The following is a 26624-nucleotide window of genomic DNA, read 5'->3' as shown; positions in this document are numbered from 1 at the left end:
CTACATGGGAAACATCCTTTCAATGGAAAAGATACAGGGATGGATGCATCTTGGAAGATAATTAATAGATTTTTTTGCTTTCTAAATTTTTATAAATCATTTTTTAAGCCAAATTTCTTTCTCACACAGTCATCCATCCATGTGCTAACTTTTTTGAGCCTGTATCTCTTCCCCAGCTTTTAACTTGAAGGAAAAAAAAAATTGCCAAGATTAAAGGCAATTTAACTATCAGAGCTTGGCCGTGGAAGAAGGATTTAGAAAGTCCAAGTCTCAAAGGCACAAACCAGCAGGAAAAAACAGTTTGGTGAAGTGCAATGGTGGATCACTGACAACAAGCAAGCAGAAACTTCTGCCCTAAGCTCACACACAGTTTTCCCTACCTAGTTATACACATACACTTGGCACACGAACACCTAAAACAGGAGGTATTTGTGCAGGATTAAGGTATATCTCCAGAGGGCTTGGGGCATTATTGCTCTGCACATCTTAGTGATTAGAGAGGAAAACAAAATAAAGTGGTTGTGAAGATATGGGAGGTGATGCTTCTACTAATTTTAATACATTCTTTTTACGACTGGAAACATTTCATGGGTTTCTAAGTTTGTACATCTCATTTTAGGCTAACTTACTAAACAATTTTTTACATCCTATTTACTTCTAGTAAAATGCTTTGGAAATTGGAGTGGGAGGGTGAATGAAAAGAGCTATTTTTACAATTTATCTTACTGTCTTTCAAATGTTTTGATTAGAAACCTATGTAATCGTACTATCCTTAAGGTTGTTCTCTGGCCATGTTTTTCTTGATTCATTTCCCCCCATACTCTAGACTGTGGACTAAGAATCTCCCAAGGACCCTTTGTCCATCATCAGAAAGTACCTTGGTTCTTGCAATGCCTTTGAATGCTGTTGTCCCGGCAGCTCTTTAAACAGAAAAAGGAGGCCTCTTGATTCCCACTTCAAAGGTCCTTTCTTGAGAAACATTCCCATTAAACCACAGGACACAGAATAAAATTCTCTCCTATGGGAAGCAAATACACCTACCCAGCACAACATCTTTTACGAGTTAGTAATTGTGGAAGACATTTTCCTCTACAAAGGAACTGCCTGCCTTGTAAATTTCACCTGTTAGCGTTACCTTAAAGAGGTCAGTGTTGTCATAGATGAGGTAAGGCAGAGAAGGAACAGGACCCAAAGCAGTTGGCAGGTTGGCTTTTTTTGCCAGACTATCTTGAAAAATTCCCTGTTAGGGTGAAATCAATCGTCTCTATTTATAATATCCATGCATCTCTGGAATGCACAGAGTATGATTCTGAGACATGTTCTCATTCAGTTGTAAAAAAAACCAACCCAACCAGACATGTTCTGAGCAGTGGTTCTCAAATATCTCCTGGAAGGCTTGTAAAAACACAAATTACGGGTTCCTCCCCTGTAGTTTGATTCAGCAGCGCTGGGGTTTGACCTGGGACTTGGCATTTCTAACTGGAGTTCCCAGGTGGTGCAGGCGTTGCTGGTCCAGAAACTACAATTTCACGATCCACTGCGTTACCCCAAACTGCTGGCCTCATCCAAATAATACTACAGGGCTCTCTGCACCACCTCTGTGCAAAGCCCCATCCCTTGAAGGCTGGCCACAGAGCATTCCTTCGAAGGCCGGTCCCTGACGCTAAGAAACACCGGTGACAATCTCTAAGGAGCAGCCGAAGGTCATGCGAACCTTATAGCTGAGGAACCGGCCCTGGCACGTGATCTCCTGGGCGTCTACACCAGAACCCGTCTTCGGCCTCCTCCCCACCCCTGGGCCTGACGGTCCCGGGGCAGCTGCCAGAGAGGCCATGGCGCTGCTGCGCACGCTCGTCTGCTCCCTGCTGGCCGCCTGGCCTGTCTGCCCGGGCCTCGGGCTGCCCCTGGCGCCCGCCGGCCGCCACAATCCGGCTCCGGCGGTGGGTGAGTGCTCCGCGCCCGGCCCCTCCTCGCGAGCGTGGGTGGCGGCACCTCTGCCAACTCCAGGTCCAGCGTGGGGCCAGCTCCAGCGGGCTGGGGCGCTGGCGCTGCGGCGCTGCCTGTAGCTGCTGAGCGTGGGACGATCGAGGGACCGGGGAGCAAAGGCACCCGGCCAGACGTTGGGGCTGGGCTGGGCAAAGGCCTGCGACATTGGGGGGCGCTCCAAGGGACCGGCGGGCCAGATCCCGCCGGCCGGGCTTTTGTTTACATACAGCGACTTTGTTTTGCTCCTGCTGGAAGGAAGGAAAAACTGCAAGTTTAAGGAAAAAGGAAGCCGGGGAGGTAGGGGTCAGACGCACCAGTGGCCGGAATCTGCACGGAGCGGAGCGGAGCGGAGCGGAGGGCGACCTGCAGAGTCTCCCCTCCGCTCCGGGAGTGCATTGCCGTGGGACTCGGATTACCTTGTGTCCCGCTCACGGAGGTCGGCCGCAGTGTCCGCCTCTACTCAGCCAGAGCGACCCAGTCTTGGTGCGAAGGACCCCTTAGCTCAGCGAGGAACTCATCTGCCCTTCCTTGCACCTGGGTGACCCCTTGGCTCTCTGCCGACCTTAGCAGTTTTGTTCGTATTCCCAACACTTCATGCAGTTTCTGTTGCAGGCAGCCGTTCCCAAAGTGGTTCTCAAAGTTTCAAGTTCAGTAGCAGCAGCATCTGAGCTTGTCAGAAATGCAGTTTCAGCCCCATCCCCAAAGCTACTGAATCTGAAACGCTGAGGATGGCTGACAAGTCTGATGTTTAACCGACACTGCCTGAGATTCTGCCCCCCCCCCCGCCGCCCCCTTCTTTTTCCTCTCTCCCTCTCCCTCTCTCCCTCCCTCCCTTCCTTCCTGCCTTTCTTCTTTCCTTCTCTCTTTCTCTCTATTTTTGGTGGGGTGGTGGTGGTAAGATTTATTTATTTATTTGACAAGGAGAGAGAGGGAGAGCGCAGGAGCGCTTCCATCCTTTGGTTCACTCCCCGGATGGCTGCAGTGGCCAGAGCTGGAGCAGGTGGAAGCCAGGAGCTTCATTCGGGTTTCTCACGTGCGTGCGTGGCAGGGACCCAAGTACTTGGATCACCATCTGCTACTTTCCCAGGCACATTAGCAAGGAGCTGGGTGGGAATGAGAGCAGCTGGGACTCCATCCAGCGTCTCCAGACCCGAGATGATTCTGATAGATGCTGAAATTTGAGGATCACTGGTTCCAAGTAGATAAATGTTTGATGAGAGATTCTTCTCTGCCATCTGAGTCTTCAGTTTCAACATAAATGTGCCCCCATCTCCCTTCTCTGAAAATAATTGCCGTGTTAGAGAGAAAGAGGTGGGGGTCTCTTGTTTTGGAAGGATCAATTTCCCTGAAACTCAGTAGCGGCTTAGTAATGAAACCTCTCTGTCTGTCTGTCTCACTCTGCTAATCTCTGCTCTTTCCTGGACTTTGGGAATCCAGGAGGGAAAAGGCCATCTATTTGTCAGAGAGCCAGGTCCAAGTGACTCAGCTGTCAGGGAGTTCAAATCAAGAACTATAGATCTCATTTCCCAACTGTACCAAATGTCAATCTTAAGAAATAACTCCAAAATGTTTATGTGTGCTGGTTTCTGCTTTTATTCGAGCTGGAATTATGTTACTTTGATTACATGTCCATGTAGGATTTTGAGATTAAAAGTCCCAAATTGCATGAGCCCAGCTAATGGCCAGTTCATCTGTTGGTTTTAACCGCTTGATTGCTGAAAGCCAAAGTGAAAACTTTGTTGACAATGCGATTCTCCCTAATTTGGTAGGGAAGCTTCAGGGGTCATTCTCCTACTTAGGAGGAAAGAAGGGAGAGGGTAAGTAGAGTTCAGTGGCTTGTAATGTTGATTCAGCAGTTTCTCACGGTGTGTATTATTTTACATGATTTCTGCTTGATGGGGCTATTCCCTCTGCTCCCTTCCCCACATCCATAACACTTGGACTTCTTTTACTTTGGCTACCACGTGTGGCTTCTGATTACTTGTTGTGTTTGAATTCTCGACTTCAGATTTATGTCCTGCCGATTCTTTCACCTGAGAGTGTTTGATCTTCATTATAAACAAATGATACGTTTTTAAAGAAAAACCATATGTCAAAACATCCGAACTATGGTCAATAGGTTCTTTAGCATACACTGTAATACTTTCTTCATTTAAAAAATAATTTTAAACATTTTATTTGGGGGCCGGCATTGTGGTGTAGCAGGTTAAGCCTGCAGCACTGGCATCCCATATGGGTACCAGTTTGAGCCTGGCTGCTCCACTTTCAATCCAGCTCCCTTCTGATGTGCCTGGGAAATCAGTGGAGGATGGCCCAAGTCAATTGCCTCTGCACCCACGTGGGAGATCCAGAAGAAGCTCCTGGCTCCTGACTTCGGCCTGGGCCAGCCCCGGCCTTTGCAGCTAGTTAGAGGAATGAACCAGTGGAAGGAAGACCTCTCTCTCTGTCTCTCCATCTCTCTCTCGCTCGCTTGCTGTCTCTCTGTGACTTTCAAATAAATAAAAATAAGTCTTCAATTTTTATTTGAAAGGCAGAGAGTTAAAAATGAACATATAGAAAGATGATGAGCTAGAGACAGAGAGAAAGAAGATATAGATAGATGATAAATAATTTCTTGTCTTCTGTCTCATGTGGGTGGCAGAGAGCCAAGTACTTGGGCCATCATCTCCTACATCACAGGATGCAAACTAGCAGAAAGCTAGAATTGGAAGCAAAGCTGAAGTCAGGCACTCAGATATGGGATGCTGTACCAAAGGCCCATCCACATCTTCTTTGACTTCCAGTTGTTCTTGTATTATTTTGAATATTTGCCCAGATAGGTTGAACACTCAAACACACATACATTTTTAGAAATCTTTTAAAATACTGTTTGCAAAACAAAAAGTAATTATCCATTTTAGTATTTTCTCTTTGTTTTGTTCTAGTACTATTGGTTGAACTCTGTGATTAACACACAATTATACTTAGGTGTTTAAATTTTAACTGAAAAGTGATCCCTGTTAAATATAAGAGTGGGAATAAGAGAGGGAGAAGATGGACAATTTGAGAAATGCTCAATAGGACTTGCCCCAAATGGTGGAGTTAGAATCATGCCGGGGATCCCAATACAATCCCGTCAAGGTGGCATGTACCAATGCCATCTCACTAGTCAAAGTGATCAATTTCAGTTCACAATTGATCACACTGATAGGTCTAAGAGTCAAAGGGATCACACAAACAAGACTAGTGTCTGCTAATACTAGCTGATAGAATCAAAAAGGGAGAGAATGATCCATCATAGGAAGCAGGATACACAGCAGACTCATAGAATGGCAGATGTCCCAAATAGCACTCTGGCCTCAGAATCAGCCCTTAAGGCATTAGGATCTGGCTGAAGAGCCCATGAGAGTATTTTAGGCATGGAAAGCCAAGGCATCCTGGAAAAAAAAAAAAAAGACCTAAATGAAAGATCTCTGTGAGTGAAATCCCAGTGGAAAGAACGGGGCCATCAAAGAAGGAGGTACCTAGGGAGGAGAGAACTTCCACTTTGACTATGACCCTGTCAGAATAAGATCGAAGTCGGCAAATTCAACAGGTTTCCATAGCCTTGGCAACTCATGACTAGAGCCTAGGGAGATTACTGAGGCCATAAACAAGAGTGTCAAATTGTTAATTCAACAACAGGAGTCACTGTGTACTTACTTCTCAGGTGGGATCTGTCCTTAGTGTGTTGTCCAAAGTGAAGTAATGCTATAACTAGTACTGAAACAGTATTTTACACTTTGTGTTTCTGTGTGAGTGCAAACTGATGAAATCTTTACTTAATACATACTAAATCGATCTTCTGTATATAAAGATAATTGAAAATTAATCTTGATGTGAATGGAATGGGAGAGGGAGCGGGAGATGGGAGGGGTGTGAGTGGGAGGGAAAATAAAAAAAAATACACAATTACTCTTAGGTGTTTAATTAATGCTATAACTAGTACTCAAATAGTATTTTCCACTTTGTGTTTCTGTGTGGGTGCAAACTGTTGAAATCTTTACTTAATATATGCTAAATTGATCTTCTGTATATAAAGATAATTGAAAATTAATCTTGATGGGAATGGAAGGGGAGAGGGAGTGGGAGAGGGGAGTGTTGTGGGTGGGAGGGAAGTTATGGGGGGAATCTATTGTAATCCATAAACTGTACTTTGGAAATTCATGTTCATTAAATAAAAAAAAAAAGAAATTAGGATTTGGAAACAGAGAAACTGGATTGGAGTGTGTGTGGACTCTGCCATAGGCAAGATCTACCATCCTGAGAACTCTCTCTCTCTCTCTCTCTTTCTCTCATACACACATACACACACAGAGCACTTTGTGTACTATTGCATCAGGAGGGTTGATGAGGCCTCTGGAGTTTCCTTATAAATCTCAGTTTAAAGAGCTGTCAAGCTTTGTTCTGGGCTTCTATTTAAAGACATCTTTCAGTGATGTTCAGTGTCTGCAGCCTCATTTATCTGTCTGGCAATCAGATATAGTAGAAGGAGCACTGGAAGTCTGGAGAGACTGGTTCCAGTTCAGCTTTCATTATTGAGTCATGAGAACTTGAGGAAATACTGGCTTTGCCCTTTGCAATGTCTTCATACATAAACTAAAGAATGTTGAGGGCATACTGTAGGTCACATATATTCTAGATGCTGGAGAGATAAAAACCTAGATTTTAGATTACATCAAATGAATGTGTCCTGAATGCATTTCAAATTTTGGTCGACATGAATTTAATATGCTCATAAACTTAGTTCCTTTAATCTTTACATGATCACATATGTGGATGTTGTCATTATCTTTGTGTGAGGAAAGTGAAACAGGATATTTTTAATGTGAGCACACAGAGAAGCAATGTTTGCAGTGGTCATGGGCAACATGGACCTGGCATTAAGGTTTCCAGATTTCACTCAAGCTCTGTTGAGACAGTTACAAGATACTCAGTGTGCAAGGGTACTTTCTTTACAAGAAATGTAATTAAAAGTTTATTTTGGTGCAAAATGTTGAAATTCACATAATGTTTTCATATTATACATTTTTCATAAATTTGAGAGAGAGGAAACTCCCCTATTCCGGGTTCACTTCCCACGTCTCAGATGCCACACCAACCAAGGTTGGGCCAAGACCTAAGTCAGGAATGGAAAGCTTTGCTGTGTGACTGGCAGAAACCAAAGTACTGCTGCCATCACTGCTGCCTCCCGGGGTCTGCATTCCTAGGAAGCTGGAGTCAGGTGTCAGAGCTGACTATTGAACCCAGGTAGTCTAATATGCAATGTGGGCTTCCTAACCGCAAAAAACTGCCTGCTCCATGGCGAATGTTTCCAAAATCCCCTTGTATGTTACCTGGACTTCATGTCTGTGTGCTTCAGATCCTCATCTGTAAAATACAGAAAATAGTTAATACATGTGAAGCACTTAAAACAGTACTAAACATACACTAAATACTCAGTGTTTTTTTTTTTTTTTTCCATTAGTTAAACATGGGAAAGTCCACATTCAAATTTAATATTTGGGGCTGCAAAATAGCAGTACAATTAACCTTCAGTTTGGGAAGTGCCAGATACCTTCAAAGGGCTTCATATATAGAAAGCATTTAACCATCATAGGAAGCATCATCATTAGTCCTGTCTCATAGATGAAAGAGATCAAGGTCACACAGCTAGGTTAGCTGGTGGCAGAGCTTGAACTGGAAGTCTGACATTCTGACTCTGGACTTCCTGTGCTTAATCACCACACTACTTCCTATGCATTTTACTGTACATTAACATTCTAAAAGTAAAGAAAACACATGTTTCCATAAAAAATGAATTGTAATATGTATTTATACCAAGGAGATGAAGGCACTAGGATGGTTCTCCACTTTGTGATGGATTTTTTTTTGTCCATGACTCCTGGCACCTAAGGCCCTCCTCAAAGCAGGCCAAAGAAATACATTCCTAAGACTTTCCACACTCTAAAGGGGGTCCTGCCAAACAGAGCTTGCCGGGTTTCCCTATGCAGTCTGTCTATAAGCAGTCACGACTGTGTGATGAAGTCTCCACAAAACTCCCAAAGACAGAGTTTGGAGAGCTTACCTGTGCAGAACACACACAGTTCATGAAGGGTGGCATGGCCAGAGAGGGCATTGAAGTGCCACACTGCTTTTCCCATCCTTTGCCCTATGAATCTCCTTACTTGGCATCGTTTGTATTGTCCTTTACAACAAACCAATGTGTTTCCTTGAATTCTGTGAGCCACTGGAGCAAATTCATCGAGCTGGAGGAGGGCACTATGGGATCTCTGATTTATACCCAGGCAGGCAACAGCGCCGGTGAAGCTACTTGGGGCTTTCAGTTGGCATGGTGAGAGGATCCTGTCTTGGGGACTGAGCCCTCCCCTTGGAATCACACTATTGCCAGGTAGATAGTATCAGAACTGGTTAGAGTACAGCAGACTGTTGTCCCCTGCAGAATTACTTGCTTGCTTATTGGTGTTTGTGGGGAAAATTCCACACATCGATGTCAGAAGTGATGTGTGTTATGAGTATAAGTAGGAGAAACTGAATCTGAATTTGAGTCAGTTTTTCTTTTCTATATTCGCCAAATCAGATAAAGTATATCTAAACTGGAAATAAAGATTGGGGTATTTTCTTTGCTATGGAATAAAACAAATCAAATTGTTATAAGTGGTAACTTAGAATCAAATCATTGACCATAAAGACTATTTTGTGTCTACCTTTTCTGGATTTTTTTTCCTGTAATTTCTTAGGTGCAAGCTTAAATGTGCTATAAAATTATAATAACAACAACATTGGGAATAAGCACCCAAAAGAAAATTCTTCTTATCCATTAAATCAACTGTTACCACTTTATTATTTCAGCTTTGGATTTTATCGTCTTTGTGTACATAAAGCTTGCATTCTACTTGCTTGTTTGCGCTTTGGTATAGTCTGTGCTCCTGAGTTACTTCTGATGAGTTTCTGTGAAATAATACTGAAAGTGAAAGTAGTCTCTATATTATAACAGTTTAAAAATTCTATGTGACAAAGCAGCCATATCATTAAAGATGTGTGTAAATTATATATAAGTACACGTTAGGATCCTCAAAATAGGGTTCAGATTTTTACTCTGTCATTTATCAACTAGGTGGACTGAGCAAATTTCCTAGCTGATCCAGCATTAGTGACTCAACTCTAAAGCTGAGTACTGTGATTCCTACTTCTTTGCGGTAGGGTGTTTGGTGGATGTCAGTTTAATACTGAGCTTGCCAATTCTGGCACTCACAAGCAGCACATTCTTCCTGCTGTTCTTTGAATCCTCATATTCTCACATGGGAGGATTGTGTTTAGCTTCATGACATATGGATGCTTACATTACTAAGGTTTTTGGCCTTCTGACAGGGAGCAACTGTCTCCAGTCTTACAGTAAATATTTGGATGGAAATTCCAAAAATCAAGTAGATTTCTCAGCATTTCTTTTCTAATCAACAGGACAGTTTTGGCATGTGACTGATTTACACTTGGACCCTACTTACCACCTCACAGATGACCGCACTAAAGTGTGCTCTTCATCCAAAGGTGCAAATGCCTCCAACCCTGGCCCTTATGGAGATGTTCTGTGTGATTCTCCATATAAACTTATTTTGTCAGCATTTGATTTCATTGAAAAATCAGGACAAGAAGCTTCTTTCATGATATGGACAGGGTAAGTGATTACATAAATACCATTAATTACTCAATATGTATCTATAGTAGTCTGGGCTTCAGTAGTATGCTGAATTCCATAAGAAGATTATTTATGTTTTAAGAATTATTTGGGTTAAGAATTCTGGGTCAAGGGCCGGCGCCGTGGCTCAATAGGCTAATCCTCCACCTTGCGGCGCCGGCACACCGGGTTCTAGTCCCGGTCAGGGCGCCGGATTCTTTCCCGGTTGCCCCTCTTCCAGGCCAGCTCTCTGCTATGGCCAGGGAGTGCAGTGGAGGATGGCCCAGGTGCTTGGGCCCTGCACCCCATGGGAGACCAGGAAAAGCACCTGGCTCCTGGCTCCTGCCATCGGATCAGCGCGGTGCGCCGGCTGCAGCGGCGGCCATTGGAGGGTGAACCAACGGCAAAAGGAAGACCTTTCTCTCTCTGTCTCTCTATCTCACTGTCCACTCTGCCTGTCAAAAAAAAAAAAAAAAAAAAAAAAAAAAAAAAAAAAAAGAATTCTGGGTCAAATCAATCAACATTATTAAAGATAAGAACAATTTTAGAAGACTTTTTAAAAAGTAACTTTTTAGTTATTGTTAACTAATAAATGGATCTATAAATGACACCTTGTAGCAATGTCTTGAGGTGCTGATTAATCTGATAATAGGTCTTGATTAAATAATCAAAGACAAAAGACAAAAATGGGAACTAACTTATGATGGGAATTTTGTAAAGCGTCATCTTCTGGTAATGTAACTAAACTAGTTCAATTCATCATTATAGACTGAATAGACCTACGTTTTGTGAACCTGGAATGATTAAATGATTGCCATGCCTAATACTTGCAGAGCATTTGCTTTGCGGTAGACATTCTTTTATTTAATATATTTATACTTATATAAGTAACTTATTTAATCTTTATCATGAATATTTTTGTTATTCCCATTTTTCAGGGAAGAAAATTGAGTATCTGATTAAATTACCCAAGTGTATCCAACTAATGATCAACAAAACTAGAGTTTGAATTTATTCATTTTGTCTCTGGAATGTGTTCTTTTAATTAATGATATTCTTTGCTTCTCATAATTCTTCAGACAATGAAACAGGCTGAGATTAGAAGATTATGTTTTGTATCACAGTTTTGTCAATTTTCTTTTTTGTAGGATTCTTTTGGGAGAAGGGTGGGTGAAGAGTCTACATCAACTCTTTAACAATGATATCGTATTTTAATGTGGAGGTCTTTAACGATAAGTGCAGTGTACATCACGTATAAGTCCAGTGAGTCTTTATACAAACTCACAATGTTCTTTACAATTCTTTTTCCTTTTCAGGGATAGCCCACCTCATGTTCCAGTATCTGAACTTTCGACAGACACTGTTATAAATGTGATTGCAAATATGACAATCACTATCCAGAGTCTCTTCCCAGATCTCCAGGTTTTCCCTGCACTGGGTAATCATGACTATTGGCCACAGGTAAATTTGACATGAACTTCCAATGGTGGTTAAAAGATACTTCCCATACATAGTGTCAAAATTATAGTAGATTAGCCAGTGAGATAGAGCATGCTCTTAGTAATAATCATTGAGGAAGACAGACAGATGCTTTGGGGACTTTAAAAGGATTTTTAAAAATAATTTGTGGAAAGTTATATCAGTAGTGAGTTTTCTGAAGCAAATTACTCAGCTTGGAGATTTCTGATTTCTGTTTTCCTTCATAATCTTCCTCAATTTCTTTTTTCTTTTGAATAATTTTCCTATTCATTTGCATTTTTGTAGAGTTGGCGAGGAAGGTTGATACTGAGAAATACTTAAATTTCCCAGAACTTTTGTTAGATATATAAAGATCTGTATATTGTGAGCTAAACTACATTGTGATTAAAATAAAAAAAATAACAAACTACAGTAAGAACCCAAAGTGGAAGCCCATCTTCTAGTCTGGTTTACCTAATTAAGATGTGGTTCAAGATGGGGACTATGTTCAGATTATTTAATATCTGCTACAGCTCTTGCTGTAACCAATCAGAGTGGCCATTATTAAACAACCTGTGTGTTGTAGCTGGATTCCAGTCCTGGCTATGGACTACTGTGTCAGTAGTGTGCAATCTTAGATTTCTGCAGAATCAAGAGGTCACAGACTTTGCTGCATGGCCCAAGACTTGGCAGACTGTGGCCTGTGGTCTAAATTTGGCCCATTGCTGATTTTTGTAATAAAATTTAATTGAAACACAACTATATTTTTTCAATTTGTGTTGTCAGTGGCTGCTTCATGCTGTAATGACAGAGCAGAAGAGTTGTCACAGAGACCATATATCCCATAAGACTGAGATAAATGCTCTGCTTTATAGAAGAACTTGCTGATGATGCCTGGGCTACATCGACCAAGACCTAGAACTGTCACGTTGCTTATTCAAATGCTCAGAAGACTTAGTGGCAGAGCCCATATTCTGGATCTAATCACCCCATTTCTGTGTTCAGTTAGACCAATATCCTTTCATGGATCCCTTGGTCTTGCCAAATCAACATACGTAATATTTCCTATGATCTTTATTTTGTACACCATTTTCTACTTGCTTCAGATACCTTTTCCATTTCATACAAAATGGATGCTTCATGATAATTTTCATTTTTTTAAATTTAAACTGACTAGTGATTTTGAAAAATTATAATCTACAAATGTAGATTTTAATCTCCTTTTTGGCACTGGCTTTCAACCTTGAGATGATCAAGATGTGAGGTTTTTCTTTCTAAAGATTACTTTTATTTATTTGAAATGCAGAATTACAGAAAGAATAGAGACATGGAGAGTTATTCCATCTGCTGGTTCAGTCCCCAAATGGCTGCAGCAGGTATCCATGCATATCCATGTGGGGAGCCCAGGGAGTCCTTCCTGTTGCCACCCAAGGAAATAGTCTGGGTCAGGGTCCCTATTTACACCTATACTGGGCTAGGCTGAAGCCAGGAGCCAGGAGGTTCTTCTGGGTCTCCCACACGTGTTGCAGGGGCCCAAGGATTTGAGCCTTCTTTCCCTGCTTTCTCAGGCACATTATCAGGGAGTTGGATCGGAAGTGGAGGAGACAGGACTTGAACCGCCTACGACGCCAGCCCATATGGGATGCTGGCATCTGTACCTGCTGTGCCACAACGATGACCCCTAGATGTGAGTCTTTTTGAGTTAGGCTTCCTATCATGGAGATATTTGTCTACACACTACAGAGGTTTGAGGACACTCTCCAGGAGCCCAGCATTACATGTAGTGTTTCTATATGCCTCAGACTTGCAGAGTAGAAAACATGGGATTTCAAGAAATGGTCACTAGAGCGTAAATCCCTATCCAGCCTTACATCTGATAACTTGACCAGCTTAGGGAATTACATGCCATGTCCCTGATCCACAGCTTATTCATTTGTAAAACTTTTGTGAGCATTAGTAATTAAAAGTCAAAGCCTTCACTAAGTAGGCTGGTGGTAGGATAAGCATTGGGCAAGTGACAGAGGATACATTTCCTTTTTGCCTCTTTGGAGATTTGTGTCATTTTTCTTTATTTTCACTTTAGTCAAATGTTACAGTAATTCATAGATAAAGTTACTATCTAGCTTCTGTAATATATCCTTTTATATGTGCTGCTAGGGTAAATTGGGCAGTATGTCTACTTTATATATATATATATAATATGTATGTGTGTGTGTATATATATATATATAATTTATTTGAAAGGTAGAGTGACAGAAAGAGAGGGAGAGTCACAGAGAAAGTAATCTTTCATCTACTGGTTCTCTCCCCAAATGGCTGCATTGGCTATGGCTGGTACAGGCTGAAGCCAGGAGACTGGAACTCCAGTCTCCTACACGGGTTGCAGGGGCCCAGGTACTTGGAAGATCTTCCATTGCTTTCCCAGGCACATTAGTGGGGAGCTGGACCAGAAGTGGAGCAGCCAGAACCTATACTGGCACTGGATATTTGATGCCAGTGTCTCAGGCATAAGCTTAACCTGTTGCCCCAGCATATATGTATGCCTTAAACAATTAATTTTTTCTCTTTCTAGCGTATGATACTATACTTGAAAATTGTTATTGTATAATTCTGCTGTAATCCTTCTACTTTACAAGTTCAGAAATGTCATGAAAGCCCTGTAACAAATTCTCCTGAAGACTGATATCTAGGATCTAATTCTGGAGAATAATAGGAACAAACAGATTTGATAAATGTTATTTCTCCATTAATAACTCACAAATATGAAGCATAGATATATAAACACATATGTACATCTCCACCCATTGCATCAGAAGTGGATATCCATGTGGGGAGTCCAGGATTCCTTCCTGTTGCCACGCAAGGAAGCAGCCTGGATCAGGGTCCCTATTTACACCTATACTGGTAGGATGATGCCATCAAACTTGCTAGTGAGTTGCTTGTTTCATTTCTGAGTAGTGATCATGCCACAGCCAAATAGGATTGAGAAGGCAGCACTGTGCAATGGATAAAGGATGATGTGCGAAACACCTGGGGACTTAGAGCCTTTTCTGGGACTGACCAGTTCTTCCTGGATAAATCACCTAACTTATGTGCTGCTCATATTTCTCATATTTAAAATAGGAAAGTCTGGAGTGATTTTTAAATAATTTTTAGGATTCTGCGTTACCATACCATACCACACTTTGGCATCCATCTCAGTGAACAAAGGCCAAGACTTTGTGACTTTAAATTATTATTATTATTATCATTATTATTGTTATTACATCGTCATTCATCTGTATCCATGAAGAATTGATTCATGGACCCTCATGAATACCAAAATTTGTGGATGCTCAAGTCCCTTATATAAATTTGGATAGTATTTGCAGGTAATCTGTGCACTTTCTCTTACATGTCTTAAATAATCTGTTTACTCATAATAGTAATGTACATGCTATGTTAATAGTAGTTATTCTTGAATTGTTTAGGAACTAATGGCAAGTAAAAATGTTTTACCCTTTTTTTCTGAATATTTTTACTTCATAGTTCATTAAATCTACAGATATAGAGGGCTGACTGTATTATAATTTTTAATCATAATCTAGTTTGGCCTAAACCACTGTGTACTTCTCAGATAGGCTAACCTGAACTTTGGTGCAAACTGAAACCATATTTTGAGAATTTGTTCAAGGAACAATACATCATTTAGTTATTTTCATTTGCCCTTAATGTAAATTGAAAAATAACTAGGTATTTTAATAGATGCTGACAGGGAAACTCGCCTGAGAAATAAATTTGTATCATCCATACATAGAGGCGAAAATGAGAGTGAAGAAAATGGTGTCCAACCTTAATATAATCTTGAAAAGCAAAAATTAGAAATAATTATCTAGGGGCTGGGATTGTGGCACAGTGGGTTAAGTCACTGCCTGCATCGCTGGCATCCCATTTGTGCACTAGCTTGAGACCCAACTGCTCCATTTCCTATTCAGTTTCCTGCTAAGGTGTCTGGGAAGGTAACAGAAGGTGGCTCAAGTACTTGGATTCCTGCCACCCATATGTGCTCCTTGCTTTGGCCTGGCACAGCCCTGGCCATTTGAGGAGTGAACCAATGGCTAGAACATCTCCCTCTCTCTTTTTCACTCTGTCTCTTCCTCTCTGTAACTCTGCCTTTCAAGTAAATAAATAATTTTTTAAAAAAGAGAATAATCCAATTTCATAAATGATTTCTGAATATTTATTCAATATTTACTTTCTTAAAGTTTTTTTCTCTAGAGCTTATCATACCATAAGAATACTTTATGTATAAAATAATATTATTATAATACAATAATAAAATTAATATGAGAAGGTAATTTATGATAATAATATTTTGTGTTCTATTATTATAAATAATTTTAAAAGTCAGAGCATGGTGATGTAATTTGGGCTACTATAAAGAGATTTCTTCAAATCAAAATGTAGTTGTAAGTCTTCATTCAAGAGGTTAAGAAGCTTCGTACTTTTCAGGGTTGTGTTAAATCCTAAAGTCATGGAGGTTTCCCCATTCCTTTGGCATGCATTCTAGGGCCCAGAGTGCATGCCAAAGGAATGTCTTCATTTTGCACCCTGACTTTATTGTGCCTACTTCTGTGTTCCTAGGACCCCTGTGGCAGGACCCAAAACATTGTCTAATTAGTAGCTGATTATATTTTGCCCTGCTCATAAGTTATAAATTTTGTAAAACCTAAATCTCTCTAGTATTCATCCCATTATATATATACAAGGATATATATATATATATATATATATATATATATTTAAATACTGTTTAGATTCTTTGATCCATGTTACCTTTGACATTTCAATGGTTTGCATTATTTGTATCCAGGATCAATTGCCTATAGCCACCAGTAAAGTGTATGATGCAGTAGCAAACCTATGGGGACCATGGCTGAATGAAGAAGCTACTCTTACTTTAAGGAAAGGTAAGTGAAAGACTTATCTCCATTTTCCTTCTTTCTTATTCATGTTCAGACTTAAATCCTTTGTGTTTGCTTGGGGATACCATTTATGGAGAACTTCTGCACCTAGTTTTTGTTGAGAACAGTGAATAGTAATGCCTAGTGACATGTGTTGTGAGCTTGTTTATCTTGTAGGGAGCCCTTCTTCTTCCACCATGGATCAGGTATGTTCTACAGGAAACAAAAGCTGAGCTTTGGATTTGAATGTCAATAAAAGAGCAGTTGAGGGGCTGGGGTGTTATATAGTGGGTAAGGTTACTGCTTGCAATGCCAACATCCCATATGGGTGGTGGTTTGAGTCCCAAATGCTCCACTTCTGATCTAGCTCTCTGATAATGGCCTGGTAAACGCAGTGGAAGATGGCCCAAGTGCTTGGGCATCTCCTACCCATGTGGTAGAAACTCTTGTCTCCTAGCCTGGCCCAGACCCAGCCACTGCTGCCATCTGGGGAGTAAACAGTGAATGGAAGATCTCTCTCTCTCTTTATCTCCCTTTCTCTCTATAGCTCTGCCTTTCAAATAAATATATAAATCTTTTTTAAAAAGTCGTTGGATTTAACCAACCTCAGATTGTTTATTATCCAGTTAGGCCTGTGATGGTGTAATTACTGAACATGTACAGACTACTTTTTCTTCTCAATGTTCCTTAAATGACAGAATATAACAGCTATTGTCATGGCATTTGTATTGCATTTGGTGTTAAAAGTAATCTAGTGATGGTTTATTGGATTTTGGAGGATGTGCATAGGTTATCTGCAAATACTGCTCCCTTTTATAGAAGGCACTTGGTCATGAAAAGATTTTGGTATCACTGGATTTTTCTATCTAGATCCCCCTAGATACTGAAGGACAGTCATTTGTAACTGGAATATTGACTGAGAAGAGAAAATAAATGCTTGCTTTTAATCAAGCAAGCACAATTTTTTTTAAACTTTTTTAAAGTTTTATTTATTTATTTTTTTTAACTTTTATTTAATGAATATAAATTTCCAAAGTACGATTTATGGATTACAATGGCTTCCCCCCCATACCGTCCCTCCCACCCACAACCCTCCCCTCTCCCACTCCCTCTCCCCTTCCATTCACATCAAGATTCATTTTTGATTATCTTAATATACAGAAGATCAGCTTAGTATACATTAAGTAAGGATTTCAGCAGTTTGCTCCCACACAGAAACATAAAGTGAAAAATAATAGATGATTTTTTTTTAAATGATGATGAAATCAGATCAGACCTATTGTCATGTTTAATCCCAGTGAGAGTCAAGTTGGGAGTTGATAATTTTTTTCTTTTTTTTTTTTTTTACATTAAGTAAAGATTTCAACAGTTTGCACCCCCATAGAAACACAAAGTGAAGTATATTGTTTGAGTACTCGTTATAGCATTAAATCTCAATACACAGCACATTAAGGACAGAGATCCTACATGAGGAGTAAGTGCACAGTGACTCCTGTTGTTGACTTTACCAATTGACACTCCTGTCTATGGCATCAGTAGTCTCCCTATGCTCCAGTCATGAGTTTCCAAGGCTATGGAAGCCCTCTGAGTTCTCTGATTCTTATCTTGTTTAGACAAGGTCATAGTCAAAGTGGAGGTTCTCTCCTCCCTTCAGAGAAAGGTACCTCCTTCTTTGAAGACCTGTTCTTTCCACTGGGATCTCACTCACAGAGATCTTTTGCCAGAGTGTCTTGGCTTTCCATGCCTGAAATACTCTCATGGGCTTTTCAGCCAGATCCGCATGCCTTTAGGGCTGATTCTGAGGCCAGAGTGCTATTTAGGACATCTGCCATTCTATGAGTCTGCTGAGTATCTCACTTCCCATGTTGGATCACTCTCCCCTTTATTTATTCCATCGGTTAGTGTTAGCAGGTACTAGACTTGTTTATGTGCTCCCTTTGACTCTTAGTCCTTTCATTATGATCAATTGTGAACTGAAATTGATCACTTGGACTAGTGAGATGGCATTGGTACATGCCACCTTGATGGGATTGAATTGGAATCCCCTGGTATGTTTTTAACTCTCCCATTTGGGGCAAGTCAGCTTGAGCATGTCCCAAATTATACATCTCTTCCCTCTCTTATTCCCACTCTTATGTTTAACAGGGACAATTTTTAAAACAAACAGCTAGTAGGGCAAGGATAACTAAACTTTTAGCATGGACCTAGAGAAGCTTGGAAAAGTGATGTATAATTAATGGTTGGTAAGACCTTCCCTGGTGGTGGTCTTACCCTGGGTGGCTCTCAACACATCATTATGTACATCCATAGCATTTTAGGAGTTTGACTGAGGTGTCTGGCTGTTAAACTAAGACTTGAGTGGTTTTAAAATTCTGGGACAAGAAATATTGTTAATGTCTAGATTTCTCCCAGTTATATTTTTTTTCTTTTACTAATTTTCTTAAACCTTTGACTTTCACCACTATTTTTCTTGTGTTTTTGTAGCATGTAGCAAATCATAGTATAAGGTGTCTTCAGAAAGTCCATGGAGAATACATGTTATTTAAAAAAAAAAAAAACTGTGTATTTCAAAACTTTTCCACTCCAAAATGAACTTATATTTTAATTCCATTTACCCATAAACTTTTTTGAAGTACTCTCATATTTATGAATTTGAGACTTGCTGTCTTGGAATTACGCTATGGTCCTGATTAACCTAGGGAGCTATAACTAGTTCTACACCCCTTTAACCTCAAAGACACATGGACAACTGGTACAAATTGAAGAGAGAGCCACAAGGGATACTCTGGATTCCAGTTGAAAAATAACTGACAAAAAGAATGTTGACCCTAAGCAAAAGCTATTTGCATTCCACAGTGAAGTCCATTCCAATGTTTGCCATCAATTTTCTAGGTAAACACTGGAGTCTAATAGTAAATTTGAAAGTGACTTCCTTGGAAGTCTTGAAAGCAAATGTGATTTGAAACCCAGATGCCCTGTGTGCAGGGCCTCGCACTTTGTTCCTCCAGAGTCCCTAGTGAGAAATGTTGTCATCTTCTACTGCTAAAACAAGAATGGCAGCATATCAAAACCAGCTGCCGGTAACTTCCAACCTATCTGCCTGGCCACTACCGTAGTGAAAATCATCAGGTGTTATGACAAGAGCGAAGGATGAAGGAAAGGCGAGGCCGTGGTCAGCATGACTGGGAGCTCAGGAAAAGCATGATGGGTGTGGGCATGCGGCCGAGAAAGCAGGGCGAGGATCCCCGGGGCCAGCTCAGAAAGCGCAGTTGCAGCCTGTGGAGTGGTGTGTGTGGGAACAGGCCTTGAAGCCTCTTCTGCCCATGATGCGTTTTTCTCAGTGGTGTTCAGCAAGGCCCATATCTGTTCCTGGAGATTGGATTTTATGCTTCACAATATCTCGCATCTTAACTCCCCAAGCATATAAAAGTAGGGATTGATATATTAATACTTATTTTATAAAATCCCATCTCATTGCTTATCACCCAAAGAGTTGATTATCTTCTCAACTGGATAGTGTATATTGTTGTTATTAACCTCAATATGCACGTTTTGGATCTGGCACAAGGTAGATTTTCAATAAATGATTGTTAAACCTGATTCTTATCTAATGACAGTCTCTCTGTGTGCAAACGAAGCAGTAACATAAATCCAAGCTTTCTGACCAGACTGTAGGTCTTAAAAATTTACTTTCATAATAACTGTGTGTTTGTGTATGTATTTTCCTAAAGTATATTTTAAAATTGTTTTTATAGGTGGCTTTTATACACAGAAAGTTACAAATAACCTTAGGATCATCAGTCTAAATACAAACTTGTATTATAGTCCAAATGTTGTGACGCTGAACAAAACTGACCCAGCAAATCAATTTGAATGGCTAGAAAATACACTGAACAACTCTCAGAAAAATAGAGAGAAGGTAGGTTTCACAGACCAATATCATGCAGGGGATAAATAGAAGACTAAGTTTGTGTACTTTTTGAACCTGGGGCAGAATCACATAGTAATGCAAGAAAAATAGTAGAATTTGAATACATTCTCACATGAAACATGTTATGAATTATTTCTGTTGGTTTTCATATTTTGTTTTGCTTTTAATGCTTTTCAACTTAATTGACATCTATTGGCATAAAAAGAAACCAATTTAGAAAATTGTGGCCAAGATTATACTTGCCTTATATATCAAAAGTGTTGTATAAAGGAGAAAAATACATATAGAAACCTTCATAGTTTTATAATTCTGTTCCTTTTTGCATCATAAATAAGAGTATATTTTCTTCTTAAATTTCAGTTAATATAGTTAAAATTTGAGAAATCCAAATGTCATTCAGTTATGATAAATGTGCCAACTGATTCTCATGCATTGTCTTTGTGTTCTTTTTTTCTAGGTGTACATCATAGCACATGTTCCAGTGGGATATCTGCCTTATTCAAATAACACTACAGCCATAAGAGAATACTATAATGAGAAATTGGTAGATATTTTTAGGAGATACAGTGATGTCATTGTAGGGCAATTTTATGGACACACTCACAGAGACAGCATTATGATTCTTTCCGATGAGAAAGGTAATATGATATTCAGTTTGCATCTCCCAGGTCCAAGATGCTAAAGCAAAGCAATGAATATCCAATAAACTTACTGAATTAGTAAATTAAAAATTTCATTAAAAAACTTGCTACTGATATCATCTTGTGGATTGGCTTCAAGGGTTGTTATATGAGTGTCCACATGATTAATAAGCCTTCAATTGGAGTTATTCAACATAAATTCCAACTATCTCCACAGGACCAACATCATTTATTGTCTGTTAACATAAAAGCCTCTGAAACCCTCAGCTCCCTCAAATTTTCCTTAACATGATATTGTTGTTTGTTATTTACTTGCCAGATTGCTTTCTTTTTGTATGTATATTATTTCTCAGAATTTAAAAAGGCAAGATAAAATTTACATAATGGTTTAAAATCAAATATAGAAGGGTGGGGATTGTGGTACAGCTGGTTAAGCCATGGCTTGGGATGCCCACATCCTGTATTGGAATATCGGTCCAAGTCCTGGCTACACTGCTGTGATTCAGCTTCTTGCTAATGCACCCGGGAAGGCAGCAATTGATGGCACAAGTACTTGGGTGCCTGCCTGTGAGACATGTGGGAGACCCTGATGGAATTCTGGCCCCTGACTTTAGCTTACCCAGCCCTACTTGGTGCAAGCATTTGGGGAGTTAGGGAGTGAATGAGCAGATGAAAGATCTCTCTCTCTTTCTCTCCCACTTCCCCTCCCTAGCCCTCTCCTTTTAACTCTTTAATTCTGCCTTTCAAATAAGTAAATAAATCTTAAAAAAACAAAATATAGGAGAGAACTTCATGAAGTTGCGAATAAATTTAATTAAAATATCCATTTATTTTTGCTGCAAATTTTCACTTAGATTTTTATAATGCACAGTTTTCAGGAACTGTAACAAATTTTATGTATGTATATTATTTTTTATTATTAGAAAATCAGAGAAGAAGAAGAAAGAGAGAGAGAGAGAGAGAGAGAGAAAATCTCCCATTTACTGGCTCACTCTCCAGATGTCCCTAAGAACTGGGACTGGGCTAGGCTAAGCAGGAACCGTGACCTCAATTCTGGTCTCTCACATGTGTGACAGGGACTCAAGTATTTGGCCATCATCTGCTGTCATCCAAGTCAAGCATTAGAAGAAAACTGGACTCATGATCAGAGCTGGGAGTTGAACCCAGGGACTCTGATATGGAATATTAGCATTCCAAGCTGCATCTTCACTGCTGTGCAAATACCCACCCCTTCATGAACTTTTTGAAGATCTGTGAATGCTTGGATTTCAAGGTGTTTTTGCACCAAAATAAGGATTTTTTTTTAAGATTTATTTTATTTATTTGAAAGAGTTACAGAGAGGTAGAGACAGAGAGAGAGGTCTTCCATCCGATGGTTCACTCCCCAGATGACCACACAGCCGGAGCTGCGCCAATCTGAAGCCAGGAGCCAGGAGCTTCTTCCGGGTCTCCCACGTGGGTGCAGGGGCCCAAGAACTTGGGCCATCCTCTACTGCTATCCCAGGCCATAGCAGAGAGCTGGATCAGAAGAGGAGCAGCCAGGACCTGAACCGGCACCCATATGGGATGCCGGCGCTTCAGGCCAAGGCGATAACCCACTGTGCCACAGTGCTGGCCCCAATAAGGATCTTTTAGTTCCATTTTTTATGAACTTTTAAAAGTATGCTCCTACTAAGCTTTTCTTTGTAAGTGCCTATTAATATTGTCATCATCAACATTGAAAGAAAAATATAGAACAAGCTCCAGCAGAAACTAAGAGTTAAAAAATAAGAGTGCTGCTTTCATGGTAGTCAGATATGAGAAAAACATCACTATGCTTTGCTTTCAGTACTTGAGAGACATTTTTGAAATGTTTCCCTATCATGTAGAATCAGTAGGCCTATCAGGTTTTTTTTTTTTTTTGGTAGTTTTTTTTTTTAATTCAGAAATTTACCTCAATAGATAGGTATGAATATGAAGACCTTTTAATCAAATTCCTATTATGTCACTGGTAGAATATAGTTTTAGGGATGGGGACAGACACACTAGTTTTAAACTAGGTGTAAAGAAAGACACACTATTTTCATATTATGGGTATATGTACCCCTAATAGGTAGATTTAGAATTTTCTTATTATGAAAAATTTTCAAATACATGTAAATGCCGAGAGAATGATTCAACAAACTCATCTCTCATCTTCAGCATTTATCAAGATTTTCCACACTTGCTTTACCCATCACTTTTGTGTTCTATTTCTTTTTTCCCTGGTGTATTTGAATCTCAAAAATCAAATGTCTTTCATTCTTTTGTACTTCTGTATTCATTATAAAATTAAATGTATAATTGACATAGCTATAGTATCATTGATTTATCTAACAAAACCAGCGATAATACTTTGATATCAATAATAAAAATTCCCACATTTGTGCAAAAGTGTCTATACTTGTGTCAAGTCAGTTTCATCAATGATCACACCTCATTTGGCTGTTATGTATGTTAATATCTATCTGGAACCCATTTATCTTTATTATCTCTATTTATTTTAAAAACATTTATTTATATTATTAATTTGAGAGGGAGAGACAGAGAGAAAGCTCCCTTCCACTGATTCACTTCCCAAATGCCTGTAACAGCAAGGATTGAGCTGTGGCTAGAACCTGAAGCCAGGAACCCATTCCAGGTCTCCCCCATGGGTAGCAGGGACCCAGTTATTTGGGCATCAATTGCTACCTCTCAGGGTGTACATTAGTAGGAAGCTGAAGTCAGGAGATGGAGCTGAGAATCAAACCAAGTATTCTTATGTAGGAAATGGGCATCGTAACTGCCAGGCTGTTCTTATTTTTTACATAGTTAAACTCAATATTTTGAAATATGTATGCTAATGTACATGTGTTTGTCTAGGAAGGCCTGTAAATTCTTTATTTGTGGCTCCTGCTGTGACACCAGTGAAGAATATTTTAGCAAAACAAACCAACAATCCTGGTATCAGACTATTTCAGTATGATCCTCATGATTACAAGTTATTGGTAAGTTGTCACAGTTTCCCATTTATGCATGTCTTTGCAGTTTTCACTGGCTTGTTTCAGTGTCTCTCAGAACTGCTTTGTGAGCTGTATTTTATGTTTCTGTCTCATGATGTTGTTCCCTTTCATACTTGGAAGGTTTGTCAGCACTTTCTAAGTGTAGGCTTATGAGGGTCACTATAGGAGGCCATTTCTGTTCTCCTAAGGATTTCACATTTATTTATAAGAAACTTTCATCATGCGGTGCCTTATTTGTGAATTTGTATACATATTGACATTCTTCATGCAGTCAATTTAATTACTCTTCTCCAGAACACAACTCTCTCTTGGACTATGCTCATATGACCATGCCATTCATTGAGTTACTGTGAGGATTCCATGAATTAATCTAGGTAAAGCACTTAGAAAAATGTTTGGCTCATACTAAGTGCTCAATAAATGTTAGTAAAAATATTTTTAAAGGAAAAGTAACTAAGTCTGGACCATGTCCATGGTTCTGTACTTCAGAACAATTTACCCTTGGAAGGCTAGCTGTTAGCCTGTGGATGCTTCAGTTTGGATAATTGTACCCTCACCTTTTTCAAATATAATTAGAAAAGAATCCACTTCAGTTAAAAGTTGTTGTTGATGTTATTACATTTCCCCCCCTAAATCAATTTAAGCAGAGGATGGCTCTGTTATTCCCCAGAATAACAGAACAATGGAGTAGGGTATTAGAAATCTGATTTAACCTATGGGAAATTAAAGAATTGCAAACTAGTCCAAAGGATTTTTTTACAACTATTAGTTGTCTGTTTCTGTATCTGGACTTCAGGCATGCATATACATATATCTATGTGTGTATGCATATATACATTCATGTAGACCTATGTATTTTTGTACTAACGGAAGATGACCTAGAGAGATTTTCCAAATACAACACTAAATAATGTTTAAAAGTAAAAAGCAGTTAATATAGGATGATACTATTTCTTAAAAGCCAAAATAATAAGTAGGTATATATATTGTAAATATTTGTCTTATACATGAAATTAGAAATACATACATATACTGGAGTCCTGGTAAATTTTTAACAGCTGGTTCACTTGGGAGAATAGTGCCTTGATTTATAGTGCTTGCCCATTTCCACTGTAGGAATACTGTCACTGTGGACAATATCAAGATGTCAAAGTGGCATCAGTTGACTCATAATAGTTCTGAAAATGTAAGCTGTGAGCTGACTTCAGCTGCTGCTAGTATGTTACTGATTTATAAACAACTATTAGCAATGGTTACCTTGAGATGCATGAATGACAGGCTTTTTAATTGGTACATTTGTCTGCATAGTTTACTTACAATTATGCATTTTCATTATTTTAAATGATTTTTAAATTATATAGATTTTGTTATCAAGTTTCTTTCTTCAAAGCCAACTGACAATTTCTAATGATGACAGCTGTGTGGTAAGAACATCCTACCAATGTTAAAAGGAACTCTTCTTGTTTTGCAATACTTTACATGCTTAAAAATGAGCCGGCGTCATTACTGTTTTCACCTGTAGGATATGTTGCAGTATTACTTGAACCTGACAGAGGCGAATCTCAAAGAAGAATCCAACTGGAAGTTGGAATATATCCTGACCCATGCCTATGACATTAAGGACTTGCATCCAACAAGTTTATATGGATTAGCTAAAGAATTCGCAAGCTTACACAGTAAGCAGTTTGTAAAATACTACAATTACTTCTTTGTGAGTTATGATAGCAGTGCCATTTGTGATAGGAAATGTAAGGCTTTACAAATTTGTGCAATTATGAATCTTGATAATATTTCCTATGCAGATTGTATCAAACAATATTATATAAAGCACAATCACTAGTATTTCAGTTTGTGTTAGCAGAAAATGTAACAAAGCTCTGTTTCTGAGATGTTTGTGCAAATTGTTGAAATCTTTGTGAATTACTGAAAAGGGAACAGAATTCCTATATTTGCTTTCTTTTATGAGATACACAAATATAGACATTTTTAACATTCAAAATGTTTACCGTATTGAATATATTTGAACTACTCATTAACAAAATAATCTTGGATGTAAATATCCTATTGCAATTCATGTTATTGTATGAGGGGTCTTCAAAATGTCCATGAAAAAATGTGTATTATGAAAAAATCTATGTATAGACTTCAAACATTTTTTGCTCCAAAATAAACTTGTCTTTAAATCTCATTTTCCAGAAATGTTTTGAAGTACTTTCAAGTCTAATTTATACTCTTTCTAAAATTGCCATTTATAAAATAAAACAAATTGATTTTCCTTAAGTATGATGAAGTATTTATTTGAAAGGGAGGGAGGGAGGGAGGGAAGGAGGGAGGAAGGAAGGGGGAGAGAGAGAGAGAGAGAGAGAGAGAGAGAGAGAGAGAGAAACTCTTCCGTCTGCTGGTTCACTCCACAACAGCCACAATGTATGGACCCATGCTGAAGTCAGGAGCCAGGAGCTCAATCCTGGTCAGTTAAAGTGGGTGGTAGCATTGTTAAAATATTCTTGACATGGTAATTTTCAGATTTTAATATATTCTAGAAAGAATCTCATGTGTAAATTGATATTCAAACTGTTTACATCTTATGTGTAAACTTATGTTTACATGTACTAATTTTAAAAAGTAAATGATTTTATTTTAAGAGTGCAAATGCTGAAACAAAGCACACTTTCATTGTTTCAAACTAGACACACCATTTAGAAATTATGGGGGCTACAATTATACTTAAAGTTGGTATTTTCAAATGACTAGATCACATGTTTCTGTTCTTATACTTCTGGACAGAATCTCTAAGAAAACAGTTTGTACCATGTAGAGGAAAAATTTAAAACAGTAAAAAGCAAAGTGGCATGAGTTGACTTGAAAAGTGAGTCTCAGCACCTGGAGTGGATAAGCTGGACTTGAAGGGTAACTGTGGAGGAAATTCTTGTATCTGCAGGAAGTGTTGGGCAA

The 26624-nt window shown here is 39.2% G+C and overlaps 1 protein-coding gene across 1 annotated transcript; it reads left to right on the top strand.

Moving 5' to 3' along the window:
* Positions 1-1468: 1468 nt before the first annotated feature.
* On the top strand, positions 1469-25952 carry SMPDL3A (sphingomyelin phosphodiesterase acid like 3A). The gene is made up of 8 exons (XM_002714799.5): positions 1469-1944; positions 9466-9679; positions 10996-11140; positions 15990-16086; positions 19836-19999; positions 20469-20649; positions 23533-23657; positions 25195-25952. Exons 1-8 carry the CDS (start codon positions 1833-1835, stop codon positions 25510-25512), a joined length of 1356 nt encoding a protein of 451 aa, XP_002714845.2. The 5' UTR covers positions 1469-1832; the 3' UTR covers positions 25513-25952.
* The last annotated feature ends 672 nt before the right edge of the window (positions 25953-26624 follow it).

This window comes from Oryctolagus cuniculus, chromosome 5 (assembly GCF_964237555.1).
Source record: "Oryctolagus cuniculus chromosome 5, mOryCun1.1, whole genome shotgun sequence".
NCBI classification, from domain to species: domain Eukaryota; kingdom Metazoa; phylum Chordata; class Mammalia; order Lagomorpha; family Leporidae; genus Oryctolagus; species Oryctolagus cuniculus.
Note: the sequence above shows the minus strand (reverse complement) of the source record. Positions and strands in the feature narration are given on the sequence as shown.